The sequence below is a fragment of the Panthera leo genome, chromosome B4, assembly GCF_018350215.1.
Source record: "Panthera leo isolate Ple1 chromosome B4, P.leo_Ple1_pat1.1, whole genome shotgun sequence".
Taxonomy (NCBI): domain Eukaryota; kingdom Metazoa; phylum Chordata; class Mammalia; order Carnivora; family Felidae; genus Panthera; species Panthera leo.
Window position 1 is genome coordinate 22,373,218 of NC_056685.1, and position 23,692 is coordinate 22,396,909.

General features: G+C 45.5%; 1 protein-coding gene across 13 annotated transcripts in view; it reads left to right on the top strand.

The window, feature by feature from the left end:
* The window catches only part of KIAA1217 (KIAA1217 ortholog), a 301,399-nt gene that overhangs the window by 235,908 nt on the left and 41,799 nt on the right, over positions 1–23,692 (top strand). For 8 of the 13 annotated variants that reach the window (XM_042945110.1, XM_042945119.1, XM_042945111.1 and 5 more), the window contains 3 exons: positions 1,672–2,504; positions 17,640–17,744; positions 18,261–18,310. In XM_042945110.1, coding sequence (XP_042801044.1) covers positions 1,672–2,504; positions 17,640–17,744; positions 18,261–18,310 — 988 coding nt within the window. The remainder of the gene's footprint in view (positions 1–1,671; positions 2,505–17,639; positions 17,745–18,260; positions 18,311–23,692) is intronic. The other 5 variants (XM_042945112.1, XM_042945118.1, XM_042945113.1 and 2 more) reach the window with 1 other exon arrangement.

Consider the following 23,692-nt stretch of genomic DNA (forward strand, 5'->3'; position numbering starts at 1 on the left):
CTTGCTACACACAGTAGCGTAATTGCAAATCAGTTTCCCCTTGCCCCCTTACCTTGATTCTTTTTTTATTGACATATAATTGACAAGGTAGCATTATATTGGTTTCAGATGTACAACATAATGAGTTGATATTTGTGTATATTGCAAATGATGACCAACAATAAGTCCAGGTAGTATCCATCACCATACATATTTACAGGTTTTTTTTCTTGTGAGAAGAACCTTTAAAATCTACTCCCCTACTTACTTTCAAATATACAATACAGTATTACTAATTATAGTCACCATGCTATACATTATATCCCCATGACATTTATTTTACAGCTGCATGTTTATACCTTTTGACTCCCTTTACCCATTTAACCCAACCCCAACATCCTGCCTCTGGCAACCACCGGTCTGTTCTCTGTGTCTATGATTCTTAAGTCATTGATTTTTTACTCCTCGTTTCGTGCAAAGGAGAGCTAATGGAAGACCGAGTGGGAGTCTTCACTCTCCTGGACTGGATGGTAATGACACCACCCAGAAGTCACTGCTGCCTGGGCAAGAAGTACTTGGCTTACGACGGTCAACTCCATCAGGCTCTTTATCACATGGCAGACCCAGAAGGGTTTTCTTAGGATTCTCACTCTTCACCATGCCTCAGATTCCTTTCCCTCTTCTCTACCTTACCCACCCGCCCCCCCACCACCATGAGTTTTGCCTCCAATTACATTCTTACCTCTCAGATCATTATTTTCTCCCAACCTCTTGGAGCTGGTTTCTCCAGTAGAGGGCTGGTGAAATAATGAAACTTACTTCCAAGTTTTCCCTGTGCATCTCATTACCCTCTCTGGCCACGTCTCTAGATTGTCTCTGCTTGGAGAGATGGGAGAGATGCTTAGTAACTACTTTCCAGGGCCAATACTGGAAAATGCGCCCCGGACAAATTTTAGAAAATAATATTTTAGCACTTTTGATACATTAGATTTGCATTTATTAAGTGTCTCTGAGAAGCTATGACCTGCCAAAGCAAACCACTGCGGTGTTTTCCCCCCAAAACCTCACAATGTTGAGCTCTTTATTGGGCGTATTTGTTTCTTGGGGTTGCTGTAACTAACTACCACAGACTTAGTGGCTTAGGACACCAAAAGCGCATTCGCTTACAGTTGTTGAGATCAGAAGTGCAGAATGGATTTTACAGGCAATATGAAGGTACTGGCCGTGCCTCACTCCCTCTGGAGGCGCTAGGGGAGCATCCGTTTCCTTGCCTTTTCCAGCTGCTAGAGGCCACCTGCAACTCTTGACTCCTGGTCCCTTCCTCCCTCTTTACAGTTACCAGCAGAGCATCTTTTAGTCTCTCTCTCTGGCCCTGCTTCTGTCCTCTCGTCTCCTTCCCTGACTCTGACCCCCTCCTCCCTCTTGCACATATAGTAGGATAGCATTGGGCCCATCTGGATAATCCCGGATATTCTTCCCATCTCAATATCCTTAAAACGGAACATCCGTAAAGTCCCTTTTGCCACGAAAGGTAACATAGTTCCAGGTTCCAGGGATTACAGTACGGGCATCCTGCTGAGGGAGGGGCCGTGATTCAGCCTGCTACATCAGGAAAGCCACACCGTCACACTGAGACGTCTCTACGAACGTGAATATCAAAGGAGATTTTCTAACGTCTTGTTTTATTTTCAGATGCAGAGAGAAATTGTTTATGCAAGAGGAGATGGCCCTGGTGCCTCTCGGCCTGGATCCACAGCTCATCCACCCCATGCCATTCCAAGTTCTCCACCATCCACTCCTGTGCCCCATTCCATGCCTCCTTCCCCATCCAGAATTCCTTACGGGGGCACCCGCCCGATGGTTGTTCCTGGCAACGCCACCATCCCCAGAGACAGACTCTCCAGCCTGCCAGTCTCCAGATCCATCTCACCCAGCCCAAGCGCCATTTTGGAAAGAAGAGATGTGAAGCCGGACGAAGACATGAGTGGCAAGAGCATTGCCATGTACCGAAACGAGGGCTTCTATACTGATCCCTACCTTTATCACGAGGGACGGATGAGCATAGCCTCTTCCCATGGTGGGCACCCACTGGATGTCCCTGATCACATCATTGCGTATCACCGCACGGCCATTCGCTCGGCGAGTGCATACTGCAACCCTTCCTTGCAAGCAGAAATGCATATGGAGCAGTCACTGTACAGACAGAAATCAAGGAAATACCCAGACAGCCACTTGCCTACTCTGGGCGCCAAAACACCTCCCGCCTCTCCCCACCGAGTCGGTGACCTGAGAATGGTAGACATCCATGCCCACCATAACGCCCACGGGCCCCCTCACACCCTGCAGCCAGATCGGGCCTCTCCAAGCCGCCAGGCCTTCAAAAAGGAGCCCGGCACCTTGGTGTATATTGAAAAACCACGGACCGCTCCAGGATTATCCAGCATTGTGGACTTCGGCCCACCTCTAGTTGAGAAGCAAGTGTTTGCTTACAGCACTGCGACAATACCCAAAGATAGAGAGACCAGGTAAGTTGGTGAGGGTGGCCGCGGGTGGTCTGCGCGCGCCTGGGAGTTATTGAGGACCTCTCTTGAGAGCCAAACCGAGGGAACAGGTGTCGACTGAGCACCAGCCCTGTGCAGCGTGCCCTGCGGGGGTTGGAGAAGCCACAGAGGAGAATCAAAGGCCATCCTTGTCTGCAAGGAGTTTCTGAACAGTGGGGGGGGGGTCAAGTGAAGCAGGCCAGTAGCCATGCTAAAGGGCGGGGGGCAGACACACAGTGCGGTGACGCATGCTGCGGGCAACGCCAGCCTGGGGGGGCATGGGTCTAACGTCGTCATCAGCGTAAATCTGAATAAGTGGAAAGAAAATTGCGATCAGCAGAAACCATTTGGACTAAGAGATCAGGAGCTCATGGGAATTGATCTGTGCACGAAGAGGAGTGAGTGGTTCAAGTTGTAAGTGTTCGAAATGGCCATTTGTGTTTTTCCTTATAGAGTGCAATTTTGCTTTCTCATCTGGCCTTCGGAAGTGGAAAGAATGTGTCACTGTCTGTCATCTAGGGTGATAAAGCATGAATTTGCATAAAAATAGATTGGTTTAGATTTAATACTCATTCAGAAGCGGTACTGAGATCAGCAAAATTTGTCTAGGGAATGAGACACTCCGAGTATCTAAATTTCTTTTTTAATGTATGTATTTTTATAACTTTCCAGCCCAGTCCATTTTTAAAACCCTCCAAAGTTCATACAATAATAGAAAAGCTAATTTTGATAGAGGGACTTTCTCTAGCCTGAATTGGTTGAAGGAAGCCAACATAATAATTATAATCCTAAAAATCTGGTTGAGGCAATGGAGTCTGAAAGAGGTTAAGCATCTTACCTGTTGTCACATATGAATTCAGTTGCTCAGCACTTTATTAGAACCACTATTCCCTGTTCCTCACCAAAAGGGTAGTATCACTTACATACCATCATCATCCCTATTTTATAGATGCAGAAACTGAGGCTCAGAGAGGTTAAGTACTTCCTCAAGGTCATAAAGCCAGTAAGTGGCATAGAATGTCCATATCTATTAAAGAGTCCATACTTTTTTTTTTTTTTTTTTTACCACTGTGCAATATTCCGCCTGATGGGTGAGGATTTATGAGCTACACCTTTACCCAGCAGAGAGGTAAATTGAGGTGTGCATTCTGAGCATTTCAACTAGAATTCTTCAAAATTTGTTTCAGGACCGGATGCTAAGTAACTGCTCCTGAAGGAGATTTACAGTCATAAACATGGTAGCATTTGCATAATTATGCTGCTAAGTATATACAGGCCATTTAAAATATAACTGCCCTAGCTAGTATATTAGCGCAATTATGCAGCAATGGGGAAAGAAAGAAAGAAGAGAACGTTTTTGATAGATTTTATTTGCAAAAAATGAATCGTATTTTGTGAAAGTAAAAGTTTCAAAACAAGAGCGCCGGAAACAATTACTGAAGCACAAAATTAGAGCCCATTGTTTCCCCCTGTACTGTGCTGTCATCTTGGATGCATTTAATCTGTGTACTTTTAAGAGTTCAACCCTTAAAAGTCCACCTTCGTGAATGCAGGGTCCTGTAAAGCGCCAAATCAATTTCTGTTGCCATTGCAAAATATTAAAAAGCAAATAAATCTTGAGAGTGCTTTTTATATGAAACTCTGAAGCGAAATTTTACATCTAAGATATGAAGCTACAAAAACACAGGAGGGGGACTAAGAAATCAGTAGCGTTGCTTTCTTTTGGGCACTGCTGAATTCAAGTGCTGTTCAGAAGAGCATCGTATATGAAATGGCCCAGATAACTGCAGGATGTTTGAAATCAGAGAGAAAAATTCTTTCTTTCCCATCTGTACTTAGGAAACCTCCAACGGTAGCTTTTTTGGGGGGGAGGGGGGGTGTGAGAAACATGATTTTATAACAGCTCTATTGACTTGAAAATGACGAGTTAAAGATAAATTTCATGTCGGTTCTTATATTTAGTCATGTGCCTTGATCTAAAGAATTTGGCTTCTCTTTTCTTATAAAGATGTTTCCACAAGGCATCTAGTGATGACAAGTTATATATAGAAGATCTGGGGGGAAAATAGCGTATATAATAGAACATAGATGATGGTAGGGCTCTCCTCCTGAGATGGCCATGGATCTTGGGGGCAGGGGAGCAGATTCCAGCCACTTTGACTTTCAAGACAGCAATTCTTCTATCTGAGCTTCTAGAAGGAAAATGATCTCAAGTGTTAAAGTGGCTTTACACAGATGATGTCCCTTCAGCTGGGACCCCAAGAAGAGAATGGTCCATGTGGCTATGAGGGAGTGCCCGGGGTAGGGGAGGGCGTGTGACAGATGACTCCGTGCATGAGGTTCTGTCTTCCCTAGGTTATAAAATTCCTTCATTAAACTGCATCGTTATTTCTATTCATGGCACATAAAACAGCCCTTAAGAACTGTAAAAATCTAGGACATTTATGTTTTGCTACTTTCTATTTATAGTGTGGATCCTATAATGTAAAGTATCTTTATCGAAAGAACACTCAGAATTCAAGAGTGCTCATTGCAAAGTGACTAATCGCTCTCTTTCCAAATGTATAACAGATTCTTCCTAATGTAATATTTTTCAAGACATGGTAAACTCATATTTTTATACCATTCCACACTACCGTGGCTAAATTCAACAAATGAGTGAAGAATCCAGCAGGGAGCAAATTCTTGCCCTGCCTAGGCACCTGTATGTGGAGAAAGAAAAGCCATGTGAGATCCCATCGTGATTTCTAAGAATTCCCAGATTTAGAGAAGCAGAGTTCCCTGCCCTGGGCCAATTAGAAGAGGACAGGGAGCTTCTGTGTACGGGAAGAAGCCCACATGCTCGCTGGTAGCTTATGTCTGTCCTTAATCACCTCATCTCACTTTCTTACTTTATGAGGATTACGTGTTACTGTGTTGGTAGCTTTGAGGGGTGGGATGCATGCTTGGTTGAACAACTGATTGAGTGAAAGTCTAAAATTTTAAATTTATGTCTTTTAAAAATGGTCACAGTAGGGGTGTCTCTGCGGCTGTCGGTTAAGCGTCCGACTCTGGCTCAGGTCATGATCTTACAGTCCATGGGTTTGAGCCCCGCGTCGGGCTCTGTGCTGACAGCTCGAAGCCTGGAGCCTGCTTCAGGTTCTCTGTTTCCCTCTCTGTCTGCCCCTCCCCCTCTTGTGCTCTGTCTCTTTCTCTCTCTCAAAAATAAACATTAAAAAAAATTTTTTTTTAAATGTTCACAGTGACTGGTAGACCTTTGAAGGTTTTCTAAACTATGCTCTATCCTACTGGAGAAGTGAGCCTGAATGACTGAAAAATAATAAATTTTTTCCTTTTCCTGAATGTGTAGTCCAAAGTGAGCCACATCAGAGACCTCCTAAGTAGTTACACTTGGGATCTTTCTAGAACAAGGTTTCTTAACTTCTGCACTAATTGATATTTGGGATAGGATAACATGTTGTTTGCGGGGACAGAGGGGTTCCCCTGAGATTCAAAGGATATTTAGTGGCATCTCCAGCTTCTACCCCACTAGATGTCAGTAGCAAAACTCCCCTCTACCCCGCCCTAGTCATGACAATCAAAATACCTCCCGAGATTGCCAAATGCACCCCCTGCACTGGGGGGATGGGTGCAAAATGCCCCTGTTTGAGAAGCACCCCTCTAAGGGAAATGTGGACTTTTTCTACTCAATGAAGTGGAGAAACGAAGGAATGCCAATTGTGACCTTCATAAAACATGGCTCCAATTCTGCCCTTCACCTCTTGGGAAAGCAACTTCATTACTGTGGGAACGTACTATTGGTACTGTCACCTTTGATTCAATCAATCTGTGATCAGCCATTTATGGAGAGGCCACAACGTGTCCTGTTTATGAACGTGAACTCCGAAGCCAGACTGCCTGGGTTCGATTCCCAGTTCTAACACTTGCCAGCAGTAGAGACTTTGGACAAGTTACTGAATCTCTGTCTCAGTTTGCGTATCTGACAAATAGAGATGATAGTAACGAATCTACCTCACGGAGTAGAAAAACTCATGACAGTTAAGTGCCATGTCCCGTGCCTGGCACATAGTAAGTGCTCGAGTGTCCCCACTTTGAGCAAAGCTCTCTGCTGCATGCTGCTAAACAGACGTCAGTACGCAGAGCTGGCCAGGACACAAGACCGTACCTAAAGAAGCCAGGAAACAAATTGTCCAGTGTATCACCAGGAAGAACATAATGCAGGTGGGGGGTGTGGAGACCATAAAACTGAAGTGTGAACAGAGAACACAACTGACTGGGCTTAAAGATCCAAACTAGAATGTCGCGAATATCAAAGCCACTTTCAAATCCATTTCAGGAGAGTAGTCGGGGTTACATCTCTTCTTGGGTCCAGGAGCAGAAAGACAAGCCGGGATTAGGGCATCCTTTTAAATGCACCAGAGCTATCTAATTGATGACAAAGAGACCTACCAGGTAGAGCTGACATTATGAGTTTATCTGTTTTGATGCCTAACAGTGCCTGACTGATTCAGCCCTTGTCTGAATTGCTTTCCCATGTAGCTCTAATTATGGATCAATAAATGTTTATTGAGCCCCTCTTAAGTGCTGAGCTGAGGACTGGATGCTTTACAGCGTACAAAGAAACATAGATGTGGTCCCCATGCACAAGGACTAGAAATCAGGAAGACAGCATATAAAACGTTAAAAGCATGACACAAACAGATAAGCTGTGCCACAGTTCCGTACGGGAAGCTTCTGAGCTACAATTGTAGGTTAAATAACTGTTTTCGCAGGAACAACCACAGCAGTAGGGTTTCATTCACGGGTGGTGCCCAGGGATGTCCTTGTTGTCACCTAAGAGTGACACTATCTCCTAGTGAAGAAGAAAGAAGGGAGGAGGCCATGCCAGGCCACTAAGGGGGAAAGAGTGTCTCTCCCTGAGGCTGGGACTCCAGGGGGAGATCTGTTCTCACACCTCCACGTCCAGCTGGAAAGTCAGGACACGTTTTTTTCTTGAAAACAATGGGGAACAATGATAGCACTAATAATACATTGTAGGTTAAAGAGGCTTCTGTGGGCCAGCTGGAAATCCAACCACCAATTCCGAGTTCTAAACAATGAAAGTACAAGTAAACTTTTCAATTACAAGGCTATCATCATCTGGGGACTGCTTGTGCATAATTAATTCAAAAGAAGTGATACAGACAGTAATTGCTGTGAATTCAGAAGAAAAGAGAACTTTCCTGAACTTACACTGGTCTGGGAGCTTTCATGAGAATGTCGGAATGGACTACAATTTAAGGGACATACACAACGAAGTGAAAAGATAACATTTGGAAAGACAGACTGATCTCGATTCAAAATTTGCTCTATTTCTGCCATTATGGTACTATAAAAAATGGCATCTGGATATGACGTTTTGCCAGCCTCAGAAGTCAAATGAGCGCCAATAAATTGAATTATTACTTAATTCACAGGAATATAACTTCATGGTTGAGTATTCTTTGCTTGTCATTCCTTAGGCTGCTAGATGCAGGCAAGAACTGACTGGTAAACACAATACTTAACGAACTGACAAGTTTATGAAGGTAGCTTTGCTCTTACACAAGGGCTATTCTCCCAAAAATACCAGTGGAATGAATGTCACAAGGTCTGTGTTACTTTAAGCAAACCAATTTCTCAAAAGGGAAAGCCATCATCTGTCACTAATTAGATGAAATTAAATGCACCCTGTATCTTCTTTGAATATTCACGAGGTGCTGTCAGTCAGATGCCTGACATCTGAAACCAGAAGCAAAGCCAGAGTAACCTACATCCTGTGTGATTCAGATACTCCCTTCTCCTTGCCTTCTTCAAAGAGAAGAGGAATAAATGTTTAGGTACAGGTTCTTCCTCCTTGAACTATGGCAAGAACAGTTCAATGCAGAGTCTTGCCCGAAGCAATGCAAAGCCAGCCTGAAGATAGGATTCCTCTAAGTAACCCGGTGGCCCAGGAGCTGGATAATCACGGGTCCTCGTGATGTCAGGGACGCATTTTAGCCTCATTTGTGATTGGTTGTCCTTCTGTCTGGTAGAGATGGAGATTTACACTGGTCCTTATTGAATCTTTGGAGTTTGTTTTTCATGAATGAAGTGTTTGAAAAATATCACCAGGTCTAAGGATTCATTCAAACTTCCAAAAACCTCAGGTCTTAAAAAGTCTGCATTGCCCACTCCACCCGTGTAGTACTAGTGAATACCTCCTCTCCCTCCCTGTCCATCCTCAGAGCTGAAGGGGTCTTAGAGACCACTGTGCTCATCATTGACGTTGTAGGAGATACAGGCAGGAGACTTTCCAAAAGCCCCATGTCTTGAGCTATTCCAGCCACATGATGTTTTCACTGTCAAACTGTCTCAATATGGTTTTTGTCTTTGTAATAAAGGCAGTATGTCCCTAACTTCCCCAGTAAACACAAGTATCTAAGAAGACAAAATACAAAAAGACATGATAGACGCCAACGGTAGGAAATGTCTTCCTTCCTTTTCCCGAGTCATTACCTTTTGAGTTCATGCTGCGATTTCACAGATCAAAAGCAGTTGGGAGTGGAGAACTTATTGTCACAGCTCCCTTAGGACCAGTCAAGGGACCATCTATCCATCACCGCTGACGCTATCTCTCCTTGGAAGGTGAATTACAGGCCCCTGTTCAGGTAGCTGGGACATGAATGAACGGCTGTTCCTACCGGTTTGTACCTGTACAAAATGTGAGATGTCACTTCCAGAGCATGAATATGAAAGCTTCCCCTCAGGGAAGAGAAAGAAAATGCAAAGGAGGTGATTTCATACGCCGGGGTGTAGGCTTGTCCTGGAGAGTGAAGGTTCTTGGCCCCCACGGAAATGTGGAGTGCCTCACCCCAGATGATGAGTCACTGTGTGAGGCAACTCAGAGCCGTGCAGGGAGCACCAGATCATAGGATCGCAGGTGAACTAGCCGTGTGTCTTTAGGAGAACCTCTGCCTTGCTAAACCTCCATGCCCTTCGCTGGAACCTCTCAGTGGGTCTGTGCAGCTTTAATCAACATGGGTAGAAACTGGACAGTGAACTGGAAAATTCTCTATAAATAAGAGCAATACTGACTTCTTCCTGCAGGGCCACTGGATCTGGCCATTTGGATGTGGGTATCCTCATGCCTGACTTGGGACTGTATTCTGGTCCCAACCAGGACAGCATGCCCAGAAAGCAAGTTGTGAAATAGGTTAAAAGCTACCTGGAGAACTCCCAGGCGCATTTGCTGTGCTGGGCAGAACACGGTTGGAACATCGTTTGCAAGGAGTGATTATACTCTTGGGAGAACAGACCTGGGTGCGGCTGTGCTTTGCCTGACCTGCTGGGCCTGCCACACCTTTTTTTTTTTTCTTTGCTTGTCAAGATCACTGAACCAGAATGGAAGGAAATCTGTAAATGTGTGGGACCTAAATAAATTCCTTCCAACCAGAAAATTCTGTAATTCTAGAATTCTAAGTCTGGCAGCATTTCAGACATGGTATTTGAGTGTTGGGCATAAGGAGATTGGCAAGGGGCAGGAGACTTTGAAGGGCCTATTTCCTCTGCATGCTGAAAGCTCATTCAGCCTTTTGCATAACCTGTCACGAGTTCCTCCATCACTGGCTTCCTGTGTTTGAACCTGTCAGGCCTTTCCTGCCTCAGGGACTTTGCATATGCTCTTTCTCTACCCTGTGCCCTCTTTTCCCACATGTCTACCTGACTGGCTCCTCACCAACATCAGGGCTTTTACTCCAACACCAGCAGCTCAGCGAGGCCCTTACCGGCCATTGTAATTAAAGTTACAACACACACACACACACACACACACACACACACACACACATATAATTAAATACATAAAATACATATTTCTATATAAGACCATATACATCTATTTATACACATACATAAATCGTTGTTGTACCATTACCCTCATCCCCTAGAATGTAAATTCGATGAGAGCAAGCCCTCTGTTTCATTCACCGTTACATCCCCCGGCCACTGGAACTGTGCCTGGCACACAGTCGATGCCAGAAAAATACCTGCTGAGTGAATGAAGTCAAAGGGGTAAAAGGAAGCCACGTGCACCCCTAATGTTCTGTGGGTTATAAGGTGTTTGCACATATACTTTCTCCTTTGCCGTCATTTCCTGGGCCTCTGTAGGATGACAGCCCTGTGGGACAGGGAAGGCTGTTGTTAGCCTAGTTTGACGGTTGAGGAAGCTGAGGCTTGGAGGCATTAAGTAACGTGTGAGTGCAGATTCTGTGTTCCCCACCCCCCTCGGATGTCTGTTGGTTGGCTTGAACCCCGTGTGTCCCAAGATGAGCTCCTGTCTTCTCATCTCAGGCACGGCGGCTTCATTCATTCCTTACTCAGGTGGAAAGCCTCGGGTGCCATCTTGATTGCTGGCTCTCGCACTCCCCATTTGGACAACCAGAGAATGCTGTTAGTTCAGTACCAAAGGTTCCTTGACTCCAGCCGTAGTTCTTGACCTCATGGATGCCACCCTGGTCCCAGCCACCACCACTCTTACCTGATCTGCTACCCTTGCCTCCTGCCAAGTCTCCGTACCCTGCCCCTGCCCGCTTCTGGAGTCAGAGCACAGGTCTAGATTAATTCCTGGTCCACAGTTTTTGCTTCCATTAAATTGTATTAGTCTAATGCTTCTGCTCTTGCCCTGGGACTCCCCTTAGAACACTCTTCTACTCTCTTCTCCTTCCCCTTCTCCTTCTGCTAACTCCTATTCTCTTGGGCTTCATTCACACATTTCCTTCTAGGAGGAGGTGCTCTTCCCCAGGAGACTGCTCTGTGTCTATCATCCAGGGGCACCTGATTGCTTGCAGCACACGCACCTCTTAGAACTCCGCCAGCTGTGCCCACCCCATTGGGGTCCTCTGAAGCCTGGGGTCGGCAAGAAAGACTGGCATCCTTTACCCCCTCAGTGTCCGTCCCAGCACTCACACTCAGTGATTGTTGAAGTTGCTGGCCTTCAAATGTCATCTGAGTCCTTTAGGAGAAACAGGATCAGTTACTGGCTAATATGTGAAGAACTGTTTATTCCGAGGAATACTGTCATTCTCACAAAATTCTCTCTTAACATCCCTATTACAAGCCTCCATTTTCTCAGTGCCTCCGTGAGGTTATGAAGAAAGATTAGAAATAGCTTTTTTCCCTGGCCCCTTGTAAACGGGGCTCCATTTTTGCCTGTTTCTTTACAGGTGCCGTTAAATGCATGTATCTTTGTGCCCATAAGTAAAATGCAGAGCATTCCAGGTGAACACCTCAGCTTCGGTCACGGTTTCCTTCTTGACTTGGTGAAAACTTGGACTTTTAGATCTAGACAATAAAAGCATACCAAGTAAGAATGTGAGGTCAGAGCATGTCTGTGAAGAAGCGCTGAAGGTCTGTATTGGCCAACTTTGAAAGGTTATCCGAGCAGATATTGAAGCCACAAGAGATAATGGATTGGAATGTGACAGACAGGAGGCCAGCTTCCCCCACTGAAGTTCTCCAAGGATGTGAGGGAACTTCCTAGATGCTCGTAGGACATTCACAGATGAGTAACTCAGAATTCAGAAGCATGGGAGATGTTGTGAGCTCAGACAGAACAATGAATTGAAGGGGTAATAGGAAACGTGAACATACCCAGTCTTCCTTCTCTGTGAGCAGAGGACAAGGAGAGAAATAGCAGCCTTCAAGGCCAGTGTTAGAAACGATATTTCTTCATCACCCTCTGTGTGCCCAGTTTTCATCTAAGGACTGAGAACACGAGAAAAATTGCCAGACATGGTCGTTCTCCCTGAGCAGCATGCAGTGGGGTGAGGATGGGGTCGATCTTAATACATACAAAACATTGCAGCCCCTTTGCAGTGACTACCAACTCCATCAGTGTCTCCTCCATAAATCTAGATGTTTCCATGAGAAGTTAAATTTATGGGGAGTTTTTGGAGGAATGTTTTTAGTTCTACAGTTTTTTTCACCAGTAGGTTAACATCAGGCAGAAATAGAAAGTTCATTGCTGAGAGTCCTATTTGAAGCTTTACCACAAATTCAGATAATTTGAATTCCAGTGTTCTGTTGAACTCTTCTGAAAACAGTGTCTTTAATTACTTTGGTTTTTTTTTCCCCCCTCATACCAGACAATCAGGGCATGAGCAAACAAGGGCATCGCCTAGCTTTAAGCCTGTTCACTGTTCAGCTCTGGAAAATGCCTTTGTCACTGCCAAGACTAAAGGGTTTTAGTTCACTTAGATTTCTCCCAGAAAAGAAAAAAAAAGTGACTTTGTGAAGGAATGATGGTACTTTATTCACCCCTGTGTTCACAGCGTATTGCTCCATGCCTAGCACATATTAAGTGCTCAAAAACATTTGTTGGTGACTTGTTGACTGTGTTTCTGACTTTCTGGGGAGAGAGAGATGACGGGATGAGCAGGAACCAAACACAAAAATAGTCACAAAATATTAGAACTAGAAATGAATTGATTGGCCACCTGGTAAGCACTCCCAGAAGAACAGCCCTGGTTAATGTCATTGTAATTGACTCTCCTGTACCCGTGGGTTTCAGCGTTGGTAGCTGGTTTGGAAGGTGAGTGCCTCCGACAGAGGCTGATCCCGTCAGCTCGCCTGACTGGTTTCCATCAGCTCCCTGACACTTCTGGATATTTAAAACCATATCCTTAGGGATTCATTATGGAGGAATTACCAGTCTCCTAGTTGTTGCCGCACCGACTTGTTTTTTAATAGCCATTAATTTACTTAGATGTACAATGATAAGGACTTAATTCAGGTTTAACGAGGCCTCGGTCAGCATAAAGGCAAGTCTCTAGGCAAAAAATGTCGAAGGTGGAAATTTGAATCAAGAAGTTGTATAAATGGGGCACCTGGGTGGCTCAGTCAGTTAAGGGTTCGACTTCAGCTCAGGTCATGATCTCACAGGTTGTGGGTTTGAGCCCCGCATCTGGCTCTGTGCTGACCGCTCAGAGCCTGGAGCCTGCTTCGGATTCTGTGTCTCCCTCTCTCTCTCTGCCCCTCTGCATTCATGTTCTCTCTCTCTGTCTCAAAAATAAATAATAAACATTAAAAAAAATTTTTTAAGTTGTGTAAATGGAGTTACTGGCTGAAACGTTCCCTCAAATGCAGACTCTTTCCTTCCCTGAACTCTGAAGACAAGATCAGACTGTGCCCAGTCAGGGTTTTGCTTCATCACAGGCAGACATGGGTTTGCAGGGAAAGCTGGTTGTAGCAGAGGGAATTTAAATACTGGGATCAGCACTTTCCCTGGATTGGACTTGAATTTTTTATTAATATTACGCTTGGGTCCCAAGAAGATGCATTCAGCCAGGCTGACTTTATGGCACTAAATGACTAGTTAACCATACATCCTAATCACATAAATATGGTTTATGGAATGATACAAAATGGTTTATGAAATCACTTTTAAACCATCTTTTCAACAGTAATTATACCAGTTCTGTAATACCTTAAACCAAGCAATATTGGCAAGAATTAGCTTAAGCATTTTTAATATTCTGACGATTATCATACAAAATTGCCACTGCAATTAAATGACAGGGTCATATTTAATTTCTTTTCTTCCACTGCATTTCTCTTTTTTCCTTTTCACATTAAAACATCCTTCATAACATTTCATCATGGGAGAAGGCTGCATAAGTTTCCAGTTGCTGTAATTTAGTTAAACCATAAAATTGTTTCCAGATTACCAACCATGAAATGGAAAGACAATCTTATTTATGAATTTATAAATCAGATAATCTCCCTCAAATGAATCCTGAAACCAGAAACACTTTGATGATTAAATAGGAGGGAAAAAGTTTTCTCATTACCATGTGTCAAAAGAATTGTATTTTTGTAAAGCGGGTTTGGCCGAGGCAGCGGGACATGCATGTGCAAATTGGTACGTGTGATGCCTCGGTCGTGTACCCTCCCCGCTGTTTCCTGGACAGTGGGAGAGAATTGCTCCCTCTTGGCCATCAGACTCAAGTGTTCCGAACTCTCAAGCCTCTGACAGATCATGTCTCCTTCCTGGTGGCCCCACCAGTGACATAGCCTGGAGGAGGCCACTCAGGGAGTATTCACGACCATACTCTCATAGATCGAAAGGGAGAACCAAGTGTGTGTGTACCAGGACTGGGTATGAGGCTGGGCTCCACGGTGCCCAAACTCTTACCCCAGGCAGTTTTGTGATTTTGACTTAATCGCATCATGTCTCCGTGAGGAAAGAAGAATGGAGCGCTGGTTAGGTATTGTCTTTCTCTGTATCCTAAAACCATTGTCAGGGGGGGCCCAGTGAGAAGCCAAGTACCCACTGAGCCAAGGAAAAAGCCAAAGGTGTGTAAGAAGGAAGCCCCATGGACACCCATGTGGAGAGGACCCAACCTGTGCTGTAACATTCTGCACTTCTACCCGTGATGATGACTGAGCAGTGCTCTGAACCTGGAATGATTCAGGTGCTTTGCTTGCTGTTTTGTGCTGCTGCCCTCCTTTGTTAAACTGGGTAATGAAAGTGGTGACTAGAGAGCAATGATCAGAGAGAACACTGATTGGGCCCTAATCAGGTTGGGTGATGTTAGAATCCCTTATGCTATTTCCGCCTGTCAGATTCTCCTTTATTCCCTACAGTCATAGACTTAGCCATTTCTCCTCTTTCTTTTTTTTTTTTTTTAAATATTTATTTATTTTTGAGAGAGAGAGAGACAGAACGTGAGTGGGAAAGGGGCAGAGAGAGAGGGAGGCACAGAATCCAAAGCAGGCTCCAGGCTCTAAACTGTCAGCACAGAGCCCGATGTAGGGCTCGAACTCACAAACCGCGAGATCACAGCCTGGACACTTCACCAACTGAGCACCACGGAGCCCCTTTTTCTTCTCTTTCTTAACTTTGTTGTCGTCGTGTCTGGATAGGTTGTCACTGCGCCTTCCTATCCCACATTCCAGCTTCACGGACTGTTTTAAGCCACTCCTTAACCAAAGCTGCCTAGACTCTAAAAATGTCATCCCACTTAAAAAGGAGAGAGGGAGGAAGGAAGGAAGGGAGGGAGGGAGGAAGGAAGGAAAGAAGGAAGGAAGGAATCCAGGAATTCTTTGCATTTTCCTAGAATTGAATAAGCTAGTATATCTCAAGGTGGTTCTGAATGCACCTGCACCCTTAGGGCCATGAGCTTGACTCCAGCATTACCGTGGGAAGAATGGAGGCACTGGACGACTTCCATCCAGTGCTCAGCAGGGCTGCTGGGAGTCATTCATTTCCCACGAGCCCATTTGACTAAGGCTGTGTCTCCCACATGAAGGCAGCATGATCGACCACCACCCATATTTTCTTTGCCGTATGGGTCTGATAAGCTTGGGATTTCCGTTGGATATTTACTAACCTGATTTCTTGACTGAAATTTCTTACTAACTTGTCTCTTTGGCACACGTTCTGTCTTATGGCAGAGACAAGGCCAAGAGCACAGGTGTAAGACTCAAAATGTTCTGCAGCTTTGATGTTTGGTCTTCACTACTCTGCCTGGAAATACCTGGAAAGCCATTCCATGGAATTTCGGCTCAGACTATTTGAGATTTCTCCTCTCCATACCATTAGAACAAAGAGATCATATTATTAATACGTCAGTTGGGTTTTTTTTTTCCTTATCGTGTTCAGAACTGGTAACTATTCAGACTGTATGACTCACATCCAAGAAACTCGGTCTTGGGACAGAACGATCCATTTTAAGCTAAAGAAAATGCATGAAATTGTGAAGTCAGAAACTCGTAATTGGGAAATTAACTTCAGTGATTCATATCGCACTAAAGGTTATACTCCCAAGGCAAAATGCAAGGCCTAAAGGTTGTGTCTAGGCAAAATGACCCTTAAAAATCCTCTTGATTGCCATGAACGTTGAGATTCAGATACATCACCTCTCAATTAGTCCAACTTAACCGATTATTTTTTTCTAGAGGAGGAACAGACCACAGTGATTTTTTTCCGTTGGGTACCAGATAAAGAAGTTGGCTTGTGTTTAAAAGCCACGATGTACGCATATACCATTTGTAGCACAGGAATCACTGTTGCTGACACTACAGAGGTCTGTGGGGTGGAGATCCACAGTGAAGAGTGGGTTCACTTCTCTGTCTCAAGTTGACATCTGCTGATGGGATATGTTGGCAGGCGAGGTGCCCACACTATTCAAACTGTTCTTGACTCTCTTCCCTGTATTGTTTTAAGCTACCACATAAGGGTAATTGAATTCACATTTGTGCTGCCCATTACTCAGTAGAGGTTACTTTGTTGTGGTGACATGTGTATAATGTATTGAAAACAATGCTAATCGTTCTGTAAAACTGCCATTGTCCGAGGTACAATGTGAGCCTGTTTCAAAGGCCCGATGAATTGTGATGGAGCATGAAAGGGCCCCGAACACTAACGTGCGGTGTCTGTGTAGGGAACATAACTGTGTAGGGGATTCTTCATTTGTGTCTTAAGATGACCGAAGCTGTTAGGGATATTTGTCTTCCTACTTGATCCTGTAAAAGGCCCCAGGTTAAGGTTCCTATGACATTACATTGAGCATCCCCTACCCCCAAGTCAAGAGATTGATCCCAATCATGTTTTTCCTTAAAAGACATTCACGTGCGTTGCTTTTGGGCTATGAAACAAGTATCACTCCACTCTCCACAAACATCTCTGTCATTGACACCAAAATCAGGCAGCAGCCTCCCAGCTGACGAGGACAGCTTGGAAGTCTGTGCCACCAGGCCACAGCTGGCCTGGGACACCGCTGGCGCCAGAGAGAAAATAGCGAAAGCAGGGCAGAGAGCCTCAAAAACACGACGCGCACACAGAATCCTTTCCGAAGGAGGCGCTGTTCGATTTTCCAGAAGGCCTGTTCTCATCTGACCGGTGTTTTCTCAGTGAGATCACTGGGTTAATATTAACCTCTGATCATCGACTCTTGAACTCAGCAGGGCTTTGTCGGCTCTGCAACATTCCCCGAGCCAGGATGGGGTGAACTTTGCCAGCCTCCTAGGTGGTACGTTTTATAACCCTCAGGTGATCATTCACCCAGACAAACCAGTCTGAAAGCCAATATAGCTTTAACAAACCATTCTCTTGTTTTCCAGAGAGAGGATGCAAGCCATGGAGAAACAGATTGCCAGTTTAACTGGTCTTGTTCAGTCTGCGCTTTTTAAAGGGCCCATTACGAGTAATAGCAAAGATGCGTCTAGGTAAAAAGAAGAAAAGCAAACCAATTACAGATAATTCGATCTGTTTCTCTTTAATCATTAAGATCATTCCTTCATTCAAATCCGTTTCCTTGTAATCATCTCAAGGCTGAAAATATGCACATCTCTATGAATCGTGGTTTGTGTGTTTGTTTGTTTGTTTTTCCTTCCGGTAATTCTTGGTCGAAGGTAACACTTTGGCCCAAGGAGGGTAGGTGGGTTTCCCAGAGTGCATGTGGCTTCATGGACCACTGTGCAGTGCCTGCCAGCGCCATCCACACGTCTCCACATCCACCTCATCCGAAAGTCATGAGCGTGCCTCAGCCGCATTCCACCGGCAGTGTCAGACGCCTACCTGGGAAGCCTCTTCCATCCCGGCCGATAGTGACGCTGATGCTAAAACACATTGCTTAATACCATCACTAGCTGCTGCTGATTGCTTAGAATAGTCAATGGAAGGGGGGGAGAAAAAGGGCATTTGGGAAACCGTATAGCTGACTCTCTTTTTCTTTTATTCAGCGAGAAAATGATGAAATCCACAGCCAATAAGAGCCACACAGATGGTGCAGGTAAGTGTCCCTCAGAGCCTCTGCAGGCTGCCTTTGGTTAGCTCTGGCTTGTTTCGGAGCATTTAACCTTTCCCTAAGTCGCCTAATTGGTGTGATTTCAGAGGCTTTCTGGATGACGCCTGACCCCCCACACCTTCCCTGCATAACGCTGAAATTCCAGATGAGTCATTCGTTCAGGGGAGGGGAGATAGCCTAAGCCCTTCAGTCCTCTCCTTTCCGTCTTCATTCATTCATTCATTCATTCATTCATTCTTCTTTCATTTACACGCGTATATGGCCATACATCCCACAAATATATATGTGCCTGGCACTGGGCAGAGACAGTGGGCATAATTCAGACAGGGCTGCCTGCCTGAATTCCTAAGCCGGGGGGAGAAACAGATACAGGACGAGTAATTCTGAGTGGTAAGAAGAAGCGCAGGGTGAGTGTTTCATCCACAGAGCTAGCCTAGACTAAGACATTTCCCTGAGGAAGTGACATAAGCTGAGGCCCAAAGGATGAATGGGACTCAGGTGAGTGAGTGGGGAGAGGAAGAGCCATTGAGGGGAGGGGAGGCATGAGCAAATGCCGTGGTAAGGAATTTACATATTACTCTTAGTGCAAAAAGTGAAGCCACTGGAAGCTTCTACGATGAGTAAGGACCTCAGCCCAGCTGCAGAATGGGGACGGACAAGAAGGGAGCCAGTGATAGAGGTGGGGAGAGAAGGTGTGCTTGGACCAAGGCCAGCTTTTTAAATGCCAGCATCCCCCCAAAAGAAGCTCCAATTATATGCCCAGTGGAGTCCCCTACTATCCAGGTATATTTAATGTACGTCTTCTGCCACAGGCTCAAAGCGGGCCTCCTTTCAAGAGTAAGAGGTCTTCCCTTGTGTTGGATTAGAAATAGAAATCATGACCAGGGACATGTTTGGCTAGTGAGTTACACAGGAAGCATGTGGCAAGTTGGGTGAAACCCCTAACTGGGGGAAGCCACAGAGTGTCGTGCAGCATGGTAGAATGGACAGACCTTGGGACTTCAGCTGAGTCCACTGTTAGACCTGGTTCCGCCCTAGCTGACTACAGGCAGTTGAGCTGTAAAGCCAGGAGGGTTGGGCGTCCAGCATTTCCAATCCTCATGGGATTTGTTGGTTTACTCAGAAATCAATCAGTGGCCTTGGCTTCAGCCAGAGAATTATTTAGCAGAAATTGCTAAACCTGTCTTCAGAACGATTGCCAGTTTGTTTGAGAGATATTCATTCCTTCTTTTATTTTCTCACCAATTATGAATGTAAAGGGGGAAGAAAAGAACCTAGTGAACTCATAGAAACAGAGAGCGGAATGGTGGTCACCAGGGGCTGAAGGTTGGGGGAAGCGGGGAGGTGTTGGTCAAGAGTACAGACTTCCATTTAGAAGATGAACACGTTCTGGGGATCTGATGCCCAGCATTGTGATTACAGATCGCAGTACTCAACTGTACCCTTGAAAGTTGCCAAGAGAATAGATGTTAAATGTTCTTGCCGCAAAAAAGAGATGGTAAATCATGTGACATGATGGGCGTGTTAGCTAACACTGTGGTAGTAATCATATTGTAATATATAAGTATATCAAATCAACACATCCTAAAGGTACACAATGTTGTGTGTCGATTAAGTCTCAGTGAAGCTGGGGAGAACAAAGTTTGCCTACCGAACACTGCAACCTTCCGTTCCTCTGGATTCGATTTTAGAAATGATGAGTACCCGACACCATTGTTCTAATCAATGCGTACGTGCTCTTTTACATTGTCCCTTTACCCCTTTTCACTTTTGGTGACATCATCATGCTCATCATGGGAAACACTTAGTGAGTGTTTCTTTTATGCCACACACCGTTCTGAGTGCTTTTCATGCGTGAACTCATTAGCTCCTGACACATCTACGCAGGATAGGCACAGTTGTCATTCCCATGCTCCAGATGGGAAGACTGAGTGTATGGCCCCACATGTGACCCACAGCCACACGGTCCCACCTGTCGTTTTACCTCATTCTTTTGTGTGAAGGTGCCCCAATCTCTTTAGAGATACGTAGGCTGTTTCATTTCTTAGTGTTGAAAATTTTTGTCCCTGTCTCTTTTAGAACCAGGGGAGAGGACCAGGTGTAACTTCCTTGAGATGTGTTTCCCAAAGTGGAATCAATAAGTCCAGAGGGACGAGCTGTAGTAGCACTGGCAACATGCTGCCAGCTTTCTCCTCTGAAAGGCTGAGCCAGCCCATGGCGCCACTGGCAACTGCACGCGCGTTGTTCCCCGAGTCTCTGCTGGGTTTGGTGTCTCTTGTTCTAATGTGTCAGGGCTAGATGTGGTCCATGGGGCTCTCGTGGCCATAGCAGCCTTGTACGGGGGTGCAAAGTATATCAATTCTTCCAGAATCCTAGGAAGTAAGCTACGAGACAAAAAAGGATAATCCCTCTTCTGTAGACAAGTCCAGGGAATTATAGAGAAGTCAAGGAGCTCATTTGGCCGAGGGTAAATAAAAAACGGAAACCCAGGGGCGCCTGGGTGGCTCAGTCGGTTAAGCGTCCAACTTCGGCTCAGGTCATGATCTCACAGTCTGTGAGTTCAAGCCCCGCATGGGGCTCTGTGCTGACAGCTCAGAGCCTGGAGCCCGATTCAGATTCTGTGTCTCCCTCTCTCGCTGCCCCTCCCCTGTTCATGCTCTGTCTCTCTCTGTCTCAAAAATAAATAAACGTAAAAAAAAAAAAAAAAAACCAAAAAACCGAAACCCAGATTTCCCGTTACTTTAGGAATATTTGGTTTACTGTGGATAGAAGAGAACAGAAGGAGCCTCCCATTTCAAGGACATACCAGATGTTTTATATCGTATGTTATATCATTGAACACATCTAATCCTCTAAGGAAAATGTGAGCCACACTGCTCGCTAGTAGAAGTCATGGCCGGTCTTGCCAGTTCCCAAACCTGTGTTCTTTCTGTCACAACAGGGTACATTAAAATCACATCATCTTTGCATTAATAAGGTTCACATTACAAAGTACTTGACTGAAGTGAATGACCTAAGGGCAGGCTGGGTAGGAGAAAGGTGGGGGTGGGCGTTGCCTGGAAAGGGCGAAGTGCACGGAAAGGAGTGAGGTCTGCAGACTGCACCCTGATTCTCCTGACCAGTCCAGGCCTGTTGGGAGCAGAGTACGAGCACCTCCCGTGTGGGCGTGGCGAGCACACATCCTGTGCACTTCTCGTCTGAAAGGGGACTCACTTAACATTCAAGTTCCCACCCGCCAATCGCAGCTCCATCCGTAGATTTCAGGGCACCTGCTCCCCCAGCCTTTCCACTTGCTGACCCTCCAAGTGAGGAGGGGAGGCTGGCAGAGACTCCTGCCCCCTCTTCTCAGAGAAATAATAATCACAGCTAACTGCAGTGGGGGGTTCTGTCTGCACCAAACACTGGAATAAGCAGTTCACCTGCGTTGGCTCCATTATCCTACACAATTTACCCATTTGTCCATTTTACAGATGAGGAAACTGAGAGAGAAAGAGGTCATGTTCCCTACCTGAGGTCACACAACTAGGAAGTAGATACTGAGAATGATTTCCAGGGCTGTGGTTTAAATAATTGGGAGGATAATAGTGCCACTGGCTAAAATTAGACCTACAGAGACAGAGGTCTAGAGAAGATGAAGAGAAATCATGAATTTGACCTGCTTGTGGAAAAGTCCGGAAGCGATGGGAAGGTATTGGTACGTGCATCTGAAGATAACTGGATGCTGGAGACAAAGATGTGGGAGACATTTGCAGGTGGAAATAGATCCAGGGAGAGGAGAAGCAGTCCCAGGAAAACATACCAGGGTTTAAAGGGTTGGCTGAGGAAAAAATCAGAAAAGACAGTGACCAAGATGCAGCAGCAGAAAGGTAAGGAGAAAGGGGATAGGAACAGTTAAAACTGACTGAAAAAGAAGTAAATGAGTGACAAAGCCCAGCATCACGCCAAGGAGATCTCATGTCAGCCCAGCATCTGTTGGGGTGACCCCTGACCGGTGGCCATTTCAGTGAACGATGGAGTTAGAAACCAGATTTAGTGGATTAGGTTAGAGGTGAAGGAATTTTACAAATGAGTGGAGATTCCATAAAGACATTTGGTGGTGAGAGGTAACTTTTTAAAACCAGTGTTCAGCATTCAACTCTCACAGATGGTATGTCGTCTCCGGCTTTTCCTCCGTGCAGGAGGTCGTGAGCGCTGTGGTGTCCTCACGGTGTGTAAGGGGAAGAGGGGGAGGTAGAAGGGAGGGGTGCCTTCCCAGGCTGAAGAATAGCGGAGCAGTTCTGAATGCCGCATGCGAGGTAGCTAGCTGGCACCGTGTGGTTTTCACTGGAGAAATACCTCGATGGTGTGGGCAAGAGTTGGACGCTCAATGGACTGAGCCATCCAGGTGCCCCTGGGAGAATATTCTTTGAAACACTTTGCTCTTCTGGAGGCGATTTTGATTTGAGGGGGAACAGACAAAAGTTGGTCAGAGCCGCGACCGGTGATGATAGGAGTTAGCTCGTACAAAGGCCAGCTCTTTGTCTGCTTTGCTGGGGTTCCTTTGGAAATCCCTATGATGCTTTCTGTTCTGTGATCCTGACTTCCGCAAGAAGGCCACGAGAGGGCTGGGAAAGTGGTCCTCTAGGGGTGAGGAACTTGGTGTGCCGTCAGCTCTCACTGGCATTGCTGAGACCAAGCAAGAGGACAGCTGTGCCCTCCCTCACTCACTGGCACGCCCTCTAGACGCTGGAGCAGCCCCGCTGAGGCTTTCAGGGCTGTGTGTGCTGGGGAGGGAAGGGATCCCTTGGTTGCTGAGCTCAGATGGAAAGAGAGGCCCCTGTGCTGCGTCCATTTCAGACTGTGCAGAGGCACAACAGGATTCTGTCCTCGAAGGCCTGCCCAGCCTATCGCCAACCTTCCACGTTGTCCTTTGCAGAAAAGAGAGCTAACCAGAAGATGGTGTGTGCGTGCGTGTGTGTAATGTGAATTCCGAGTCTACTCTGGAGGCCTATTCCAGAGAATTGCATTGTCCTATAAATACAACAGCACTTTCTTTTGATTCCCGTACCTTGCTGATCCTGTCAGTGGTACTTGGGATCCTTTTTGAGGCATTTTCTAAAGCACACTTTGTCGAATCAGGCCCTTCCCGGATGGACTTACGAAATCCACGAGGCTTGTTTAAGTTGGACCCACAGAGCACAAGTTTATGGCAGCTAGAAAACTATTTAGGAAGAGTTTCTTTCTGCTGCCTGATTTTATTCTTCTCCTAGAGAATTTTGTACCATACCTGATTTTCTCACTGAAGGAGATGTGAGCAGGAGTCCTTCTTTTGGTCTGAAAACCTTGAAGAGGTCCATGAGAGTATCCTGTTCCTTTTACTTTTCCCTT